This window comes from Lepidochelys kempii, chromosome 13 (genome assembly GCF_965140285.1).
Source record: "Lepidochelys kempii isolate rLepKem1 chromosome 13, rLepKem1.hap1, whole genome shotgun sequence".
In the NCBI taxonomy this organism is placed as follows: domain Eukaryota; kingdom Metazoa; phylum Chordata; order Testudines; family Cheloniidae; genus Lepidochelys; species Lepidochelys kempii.
The window spans coordinates 5,004,483-5,014,053 of NC_136392.1; the positions used below are offsets into that span (position 1 = coordinate 5,004,483).

General features: G+C 50.8%; 1 protein-coding gene across 1 annotated transcript; it reads left to right on the forward strand.

Moving 5' to 3' along the window:
* The first annotated feature begins 643 nt into the window (after positions 1-643).
* Positions 644-9,102, forward strand: C13H20orf204 (chromosome 13 C20orf204 homolog). Its single transcript, XM_078848290.1, has 5 exons — positions 644-658; positions 2,164-2,298; positions 2,777-2,845; positions 4,679-4,831; positions 6,766-9,102. Exons 1-5 carry the CDS (start codon positions 644-646, stop codon positions 6,913-6,915), a joined length of 522 nt encoding a protein of 173 aa, XP_078704416.1. The 3' UTR covers positions 6,916-9,102.
* The last annotated feature ends 469 nt before the right edge of the window (positions 9,103-9,571 follow it).

Consider the following 9,571-nt stretch of genomic DNA (forward strand, 5'->3'; position numbering starts at 1 on the left):
CAAAGCTACAGGGCCCACACCCCCGGGCAGACTTATCAGGGCGGTGCAAGTCAGGACACTGGGGGGGCAAAGTGATTTCTGCCGGAGCAGGTTCTGTGCCGCTGAGGTTAACGCATGAGCCACCAGGAACTGCTGTCCATACTGGTGATTTCCCTTATCTGTCAGTGTTTGCTAGAGGATTAAAGCCGGGAAAGAAGAAACTAGCCCCTTCAGGCGTATGCAAAGCACAATTTAACAGGCTGAATTTTTCGACCTAGCTGCCTGTGCCCTTCACAGACCTGTTCTTAACCTTACAGATAAGCCCTGGTCCTTCCATGGGACCAGGTGACTTCTAAACCCAGAATGAACTTTTCCTGGATGCTACTGACAAACATTAAGTGAGGCCGATTTTGAAATGTTGGGGGCGGGGTGTGTGTGTAAGGGGGGCCAGGGACAAAGCCTTCACACGGTCATGGAGAGAGAATTAGTAATCCCCGGGCATGTGAATTAACTGTAACAACTTTTCCCACCTCTGAACAGTGCCAGTTACTAAGAGAAAACAGTTCTCATGATTTGTTCATTAGAGTCTTCCTTCCACAAGGGCGTATCTCTTAAGTGCGCCCCTCCACCAGGCTGGTCACATGAGTTGTGAGAATCGCGGGTCATGGCCTTTGAGAGTGTAGCCAGCCTGTCTTTTTAATGGCAGACTGTGTTTCTTCACATATTAAGTACTGAAAATGTAGTACCCGTCCCAGCTGCTTGGAAATGGTGCAAGTGTTGCTCTGTTCCGGAATTTGATATTTATGGAAAGAGTCCTTTACTTAATAGTTCCAGTGAAGTGGCATGGCCTTCTTTCCTCTGGGGGAAGCCTTCCAGACTAGCAACCCTTAGACTTTGGCCGGTGTCTGTGTGGAAAGGGATATTCCGTTTGCAGCGAAGCTGGCATTTTGATGAATGGCTTTGAGCATTATTTATATCTTCTGTGCTGTTTTGAAGTTTGCTCTGGAGTGATATCTCCCTTCTCTTGGGGAAATGTACAGAGAAAACAAAGGTGTGGAACTGGCGTATCTGAGAAGATTCTGCCACACCCAAATAGCAATTCCACTCCCTGCGCTGGGGCAGAAGGAAGTAAACCTAGACCATCCCTTGACATGTCTGAGGATCATGGATTTTTCAAAGACAGGACAAGCATTAAGATAAAATTTATTTACTCCAGCCACTCAACAGTCTCAGATATCAAAGCTTTGGCTTCAGGGCTATGTCACAGCTGGTTTCAGTACTGCGTGGAAAGCATGAAGCCTGAAGGTTTGACTAGGGATCCGTGCTGCACCAATGAAAGCAGAGAGCTGCATAGGCTATTTCCCCCCTCATTTAGCCATCAAGAGCGTCTGTTTCATTCCTGTGGGAGACCACTGAGCACCTGGATTAAAGGACCCTTTTGAAAAACTGGAGCAGACGCAGAACTACCTAGTGCAGAACAATTGCACAAGAGACCACGTCTCACCGGATTTTATTGCTCCTGTATTTTATATTCAGCACCTTTTTAAAATGTGACAAAATAGGCTTCCCACACAGCAGCCATTCTTCTGCCTATTCAGGCCTCCTCTGTTCCTATGCACCATTGTGACAGCTGCCCCCAGTTTTGTTTGAACACATAAAAACACCTCTCCAAGGATGGAGATGCTCTTGCCATTAATTCTAAATGAAGTCTTTGGATCTGACCCTGAAATGTCCTAGGACCATCCTACTTAAGACTGCATCGCTCCCATGCTGCCAGAGCTGCAAGCTGGGGTGAAACGGAAGCTTCTTTGCTCTAAAGGGAGAAGGAAGTGCTAGCAGCAGGTCCTCCAGGATGGCCTCTCAGCTTTGGAGTTTCCTCTCCCCTGGTCTGATAAAGCCCAAATCTGCTGGGAATGCTGCACAACCTGGTTAGCTGACCCAGGGACACATATTCCCGGAGGATACCTTATTTATACTGCAGTCCAATGCACCCTTAATGCTTTCCACTTCTTATATAGGAGCTCCCCATATGCACTTCTGGAGTCTGAGTCCATGCTGACCTCTCCCTGTCCTGCTTTTAAACCACACAAGAGAAACCAGCTTCCTTTCAGCCTCTGTGGCACAGGGAAGGCAGGTCGGGCACTAGTGTACAATGCGGAAGCTGAGTTGTTCTTTCCCATCTAGATTCTCCCCAGGACTCTCCTTTGTGCTGTTCTGCTGCTGCTCGTATCGGTGCTGAGCAAGGGCAAGGCAAAGTGCAGCATTGTGGAAATCCTGCGGCAGTACCAAGCCGTGATCTTCGATGAGCTCCAGAACCTGGTGAGTGGACGGTCCCCGGCAGGTGGGCGGGTATAAAAATGTAGCTATCTGGCCATGTGGCACAGGTTGTCTTAGGCTGCCTCGGTCCTTTGGAGCAGGGACTGTGGCTTCACTGATGTGGGTACAGCGCCCAGCAGAATCGGGCCTCCACCCTACCTGGGCCTTTAGGCATTGCTGGAATATAACAGTGTTCCCTGAGAATGGGAAGCGCACGCCCAGAGCGCCACTGGAATGCAGCTGCCAAGGCAACAGCAAACTCCCCGCCCCATGAAAAGTGCCAGGAGATTTTTGTAAGGAGCACTCTCCCCACTCTCAAGCCAGCCATAGAGCTTCATGGGGTGCTCTGCTCAGTTCAGTGGATCTCTTCTCCCCAGTGCACAAAGCCTGCGCTATGCACAGAGCGCGGGACAGTAACTTCAGGGGAGCCGTGGGGAAAGGCCCAAAGCTGAGCAGCTTGTAATCCTTGTATTTTACACAGAAAAACTTGACGGGATCTGCTGGAACCCCAAGGAGGGGGAGAGCTGGCCTAGCCTGCCTCTCTAACAAGGTAAATGCTGGCTTCTAGACAAATGCTTTCTCTGCAATGTACTTTGGTGGGGGTGTGGGGTTGTACACCAGCATCCTGTACTAGATGAAATCAGGACTGCTCAACTGTGTGTCATCAGCCCTGTACTGCTAGCTAACAGCCAGTACTTCCCTTTAGCTCAATGAGCCCTGTCTGTGTATGTGGAACAGGGTGATCTGCGTTCTCTTCCTGTTTTCACACAGGTTTTGCCATTGAACGGGTGTGTGTTTGTGTGTGAGAAAAAGCATGGAGGCTGAGATGTGAGTCTGTACAATACTGGGTCACACATCAGGCCATCCTGCAGTGCATGGAGGCAGGCCGTTTGTCTGGTTTTAAGCTGCAGAGTCCTCTTCTTGGGTGGTTTGTTCCCTGTCCAGGACTGAGACAAAACCAGATGTGGTTTTGTCAAGTATTGGACAGGGCTGACATTTTGGAGAGCGCACCGCTCCACCCGTCCTTGCTGTGACCTTGCATACCCGGTGCATGCGAGGTCACGTGGCAAGGCTGGAACGGCATGCTCTTCAAAATGGCGTCATCTGTGCAACGTGACCTCATGCCCGCCATGTGTGCAAGGTCACCCCAGCGGGAATGGAGCGGCGCGCTCTTCAAAATGGAGCCCGCAGAGCGATTTCCTGTGCCCCACGTGCACAAGGTCGCGCCGATGGGGTGGGCCCACGCCATTCCCGGAAGTACCGGAAAGCCAGTTGTTGTGGGAATGTGTGAGTGGCCACCCAGTGACTAATGCCAGGGCCACTCAGCATTTCGTGGCAGCAGGGACACGGCCAAATCATTCTTATCGCACTCAGCAGAGGGCCGTGACTGACGCTTGCTCTCTAGCCAGTTCGACACACTCCCCTCGCTAGACAAAGCCCAGCCACGAGTGTCTGAGACTCACAGAAGTTCCCGTCTCACTTTGACCCTGGTGTGACAAGTCCGCAGCCAGTGTTGTCACTGGGCTGTACACCAGGGCCCCTCAGAGCTCCGTGGCTACCGAACTCCAAACCCCTGGGACTCCGAACCGCCATTAACTATTGGAGCAGTTACGATTCCACCCAGGAGGAGGCAGTAGAGCATAGACGCACTAGCCAGTTCACTGTGATATGTGCCCCTTTCACTAGGGTGCCCAGACAGCAAGTGTGAACAATCGGGACCGGGCGGGGGGTAATAGGCGCCTATATAAGACAAAGCCCCAAATAGAGGGACTGTCCCTATAAAATCGGGACATCTGGTCACCCCACCTTTCGCACCGTTTGCTGCTAACACTTGAGGATTTTGCTGTTTGCTCTGTTCTGAGTTCCTGCCCCCCAGCTTTTGTGTAGCTAATAACCGAGGGCTTTTTCTTTTGTATTCAAACAAGGGGAAGTGTGTGTGTGTGTGTGAGGGGGGATCCTCAAAAAAGGGAAATGGACGTGCCCATGACCTGCCCTTTGAGGGAAAGGCTGCGGGTCTCTTTAGCGGCTGGGGTGGCTCCTGCTGGGCAGCAGCAATGCTAACATGGCAGTGCAGGTGGGTGGGCGGCAGGTCACGCTGGTGTCGCTTCCCCGGTGACACTGCCTCATGCCTTGTTCCCCAAGCGGTCAGCAGAACAGCTTCCCTCAGCTGTATTCTAGTGGGCATTACGGCACAGAGTGGGGGAAGGGAATGGGGGGGGCAGGGGTGGCCAACGACTATATTTTAGGGCACTCTTTACTCCAGTGATCTAAGAATCTGGGACCCCGAGCTCGTATTAAGCTAGCACTGGCTCATCCACTAATCCTAGTGTTTTCTGCTCGAGTTGGCTCTGCTCATCTGGATTTTGCATCCTTCTTTGTTCAGGAGCAGAAAATCCTGCTGTCTATCTCCACCATGAGCATGTCTCTCAGGGACATGGTAAGAGGCCCACAGAGGCATCCTGAAGTGGTGGCTGTGATGCAGGTGGTCAGCAACACGGAGTCTGTGACCAAACAGAACTGCAAGAAAATCTACAAGGTTGGGGCTTGCTTTTCTCTTCTGCCATGCAGCTGGGACAGTGCAAAAAACAGCAGCCATGGGTGGGGGGTACAGGGCAGTGGGCAAATCCTTTCCCACAGTCCTGATTGTCCAAGATCTGGGCCATCATTTGAGTCTGGGGTGCAGCTGTCCGGCACCTCTTCCCAACTGAAATTTGAGCTCAGTGAGTCTGATTAGCTCCCAAGCTTTTCACCTGGCATCCCAGTCCAAAGGAGTACTCCCAGTGGAGGTTTAGCCCTTGGGACTCCTGGGCTCTGATCCGCTCAGAAAATAAATGCAAGGAAAAGGAAAGTGATCTTCCTCCAGAGTCTGTGCCATTCCCAGCAGCTGGTCCATGGAGCGGATCTCCCAGAAGGCTGATCCCTATAGAGGAACCTGCCCCCTTGCACCAGACTGCACCATGCACGTTCCAGCAAGACTCCAGCATAGAAGTGTAAAACCAACAGAGCCCGGTAGCTGGCAGGCAGGATCGAACCTGGGACCTCTGGAGCTTAGTGCATGAACCTCTACTGCATGAGCTAAAAGCCAAACGGCCCTTAGCTAAGGCTGTAGCAGTGACTCCTTAATCTCTCTCTCTAAGTAGTGTCGGTGCCACTCGGTGGGACAACACCACACCCAGGAGGTGTGTGGGTTACAGAAACACAGCTGCAGAAAGCAGCAGCCTTTCCAGGGCTCTCCAGCCCTTTCAAAAATGTCATTCGTGAAGACGTTTAAGTGTTGTGGCCCTGTTGGTCCCTGGATGCTAGAGAGACAAGGTGGGCGAGGTGATATCTTTTGTGGGACCAGCATCCGGTGGTGAAAGAGACAAGTTTTTGAGCTCTTCTTCAGGTCTGTGCATGCAAGCTCGAAAGCTTGTCTCTTTCACCACCAGACGTTGGTCCAATCAAAGATATTACCTCACCCACTTTGTCTTTGTTGAGCATCACATGCAGACCTGGGGCAAGATCCAGCGTCTGCCCTGGAATGATGCCTTTGAACTGTCACTGAGCTGTTCCGTTGTGTCTGAAATGAATTCCCTTAGCCTTCTCCTGCGGGAGAACCTTAGGGAAACTCCAAGCTGATAGCCACCCTCTCCCTATCTGGCACTTGTGTAGGGTTCATTAACGGATGCTCCTCACCTGGGAGAGTCGTGGGGGAAAGCCCAAGCTGAGGGAATCCATTCATGTTTGATGCCCTTGTGCAAGAGTCTGCCGATGAGCTCAGGTTACCTGGCAGTCTCAGGGAATCCCTGGCTCCGCCCCTCCTCCATTCAATTTGTCAGAGAAATTAATTTATTTAGTGTCGTCTCACTGGGGAATGTGGCTGACTGGTCTGAATAGTCTATCAGAGCACCTATGAATGGAGACCTATACCTGGGGGAGGGAACCATTTCAAGTCATCTGGGGAACAGATCTTGTATCTTCTCCACTTGCCAGGCGACTTTCCTCCATACTAGATGTGTGTGGTCTGCATTAATTAGCCAATATCCAACGCTGGGATTATTTATGAGGATTTTAGGCTGTTGTTGAAATATATATAGAGAGAGAAACACCTCCATGCCCCATCCCCATCATTGGAAGTTTTACCTTGGGAAGTTCCACCAGGTTGGAACGCACCCACCCTCTCTGGAGAGTGATGCTCGATGGAACAACACCACCCCTCACAGGTGGCTTCTCTCCTGTACTGCCAGATGTGCATGTGCCCATTGGGATGAGTGTCCAGGTTTCCAGCAGAGTGCATGCAACCCACTGGGAAGTGTGTGTGATACAGGTCCCACCGTTACCTGTGGGTTACATGCATGCTTGGGGACCCTCATTTTCCAGTACTCCCCCGGGGTACGAACAGCCCTGAACTGGTCTCTGTCCTGTTTGGTGTTTGTATCTAGGCCATGGTTTTCATTGCCGTGACTGTTTTCTTTCTTTGCATGCTAACAGAAGAGTCTGTCAACAGCTACAGAGAAACCGCGACACAGAGGCCAGGGCAACAGGAGAAAGCAGCTGAAGGAGATAGCGCGAACGGTGGAAAACTTGGTCACCTGCTGGGAGAAGCTGTTCTCTCTGCACTCAAAGGACTGGGACACATAGGGTCAGTAGGAAGCCATGTATGGTGCTCTCCCCATGGGTGCTGAGCACCTGGGATTGTACCACCACCTCCATACTAGCCAGTAAGCAACACTGATTTCATGGAAACTCCTTGCCTTCTGATTTCTTGGTTCTGCCGTTGGGTGAAGCAGGCAGTGCTGGGGCTTGCTTTCCATTGCATCCCATCCTTCTCTGTGGGGATTGGAGAGGGACTTCTCTTGTGTTCATGGCCCACTCTACTACTCTTCCAGGTAGCAAATACTGAGGGTCAGATACAGTCCTGAAATCAACTGAGTGGTATCGACAGAATTTGCTCCTTTGTTCTGAATAACACTTTGTGGGACATTTCCACAGTGGAGGTCTCGGCTCCGACGGGTCTGTATGTTAGGAATTTGGAAGGACAGGGCAGTGAAAGAAGAGGGTAATAGGGTAAGAAGAGGCTCCCGGATCATGAAAATGCTTCTTGTCTGCTAGGAAATCTCTCGCACTGTGTAACGCTGACGGACCCTGATTGGTAGGATTGAAGCTGGCACCCCTCTGGAGCTTAGTCCATGAGCCTCTACTGCATGAGCTAAAAGCCCCCTGGCTATTAGCTAAGGCTGTGGAGCAGACTCATTTTATCTCTTTCTTTAAGTGGTCTTGGTACCACTAGATGGGACAGAACACCACACCCAGGAGGTGTGTGGGTTGCAACTGCACCACCTGATCATGTCTGCTGCTTTCCCAGGACTGTTCATTGACATGCAATATTGGCTTCCTATCCCAGCAGGTGCTGGAAAGAAAGCCATCTAGCTCCCGAAAGGCTGGGCATGGTAGCCATAGTGGCAAGTAGTCTAGGAAATCTTAGATCCCCTGATATTCCATGGGTTTGAACTAGCTCTCTCTCCATCGTTCTTTCAACCTGAGCTCAACAGGCTGGTCGGAGAATGAAATGGACTTTCTACAGCTGCTACCATCTCCTGGAAAAACCAGGAAGAATAGGCAATTGAGAACCACTTATATCTCCTCTTGGGGCCGGGTTTCTCTTCGCGTCATTCTTTGTGATGGACACTTGCAAGAGGGCAAGGGAAAGCCAAAGGGCTGTCGGAGGTGGGGTTAGTGACTCAGTAAGTGGTGCTCTTCCCTCCGGGTCAGGGCTGAACGGTCGTTGCCTCGTGGTGCTAAGGGGAAGGCTGTGCTGCCGAGATGTAAAACCAGCCTTTAGTTGCTCATCATTTATGTTGTTGTAACTACTGTCCTCTTCCTGCCAGCAAAACAAATCCCCTGCTTCTAGAACAGAGGCACCAGACCTCACCCTTTCATCCGTTATAGAAAACCAGTTGTTGCTGGTAGGGCTCCAGGCCTGGAGGCAATGCTGCTCCCATTCGCTTCACCAGAGGGCCCGACTTGCTGTGAATTCATGCTGAGCCATGCAGTAGGATATTCAGGGACACCCTAGCCAGTGGCTGCTGAGAGCAGTCTTGTATCTATATGAGGTGGCATTGGGACTTGGCTCCTGCTTGCAATGCTAGAGGGCAGTGGTTCAAATCCCCCTGTGGCCGTGGCAGGTGGAGTGAAAAGTGTTTGATCACAGTAGTTCCTTTTGGCCTTGGAATCTATGAATCTCCTTCTCTCTGCTCTTCATGGGACAATGCCGTTGTTGTACTCTGCATCCTTACTGGTGGCAACCAAGCCCCTACATATACAGATGGCTGTTGGCCAAGATATCTACTTGGTTAGAAACGCAACACCAAGGGCCAAATTCTTTGCTGGAGTTAGGGAGTGCCACTCCATTGCTGTCAGTGGCGAGTCTGAGTTCAGGAGGAGCTGCTCTGAGATTCACTGAGCACCTGCAGCTCTTCAAGAAGCACTCAGGCAGCCTCGTGCAGACAAGTGACCGTCACAGGTGGTGAGTAGAGATCGTAAAGAAACATCCTTTTACTTACTGGCTGCCTGACATTTCAACATGAGCCTGCCGGAAGGAGCAGCGTTGGAAAGGAACGCGTTTTCCATGCACCAAAACAAAAACTTCTGCAAAAATCCTTCAAATCCATGAAATGCATAAATCCCCAGTGTATCCAATGTTGAAATGCCATAATGGTGATAATTAAAAAAAAAACCCAGGTGGTGGGGGATTGGATAGTTTGTTTCATGAATAACAAATTTTCTCTTACCAACACATTCTGCCTTCTTTCAGTTCTTCCGTGTGAATGCCCCATTGTTTGCAGCTTCTCAGAAGCTTGAAAATAAAACTTCTTCCCTTACCGGTTCTGGATATTTTATCTAGAAAACACAGATTTCCCCCCTCTCTTCTAGAGTTTATACAGCTGGAGTGGAAGTCCAGGCCTCTGTGCCTTGGCTGCTGGTTTCAGCCATGCCAGTTGAATTAAAGCTAGCGCAGGTCTGGCCTACAAGAGCTGCGGTTACGTCTTACTATCATCCTTTCCCTTCCTTGCTGCAAAAATACTCTTCAGTCTGGGGACCAGATTTTATCACGAAACTAGAATCCCCCCTGCTGGCTGAAGGAGGTGGTGCAGACTCATCGGAGCATCCTGTGCAACTCCCAGTTGTTCTGTGGGGCTGTCTTGCAGGTACGGTCCCTCTGCTGTAACCGTAACCCTTTGCAACAACCTGTCTGGGTACATCTTTGGCTCTGCTTCACCCACAGGCCTCAAGGAGT

Coding starts and splice junctions, on each gene's coding strand:
- C13H20orf204 (XM_078848290.1), top strand. Junction 2,846..4,678: donor TAGCCTGCCTCTCTAACAAG/GTAAATGCTGGC, acceptor TTCTTTGTTCAG/GAGCAGAAAATCCTGCTGTC. Junction 4,832..6,765: donor ACTGCAAGAAAATCTACAAG/GTTGGGGCTTGC, acceptor GCATGCTAACAG/AAGAGTCTGTCAACAGCTAC.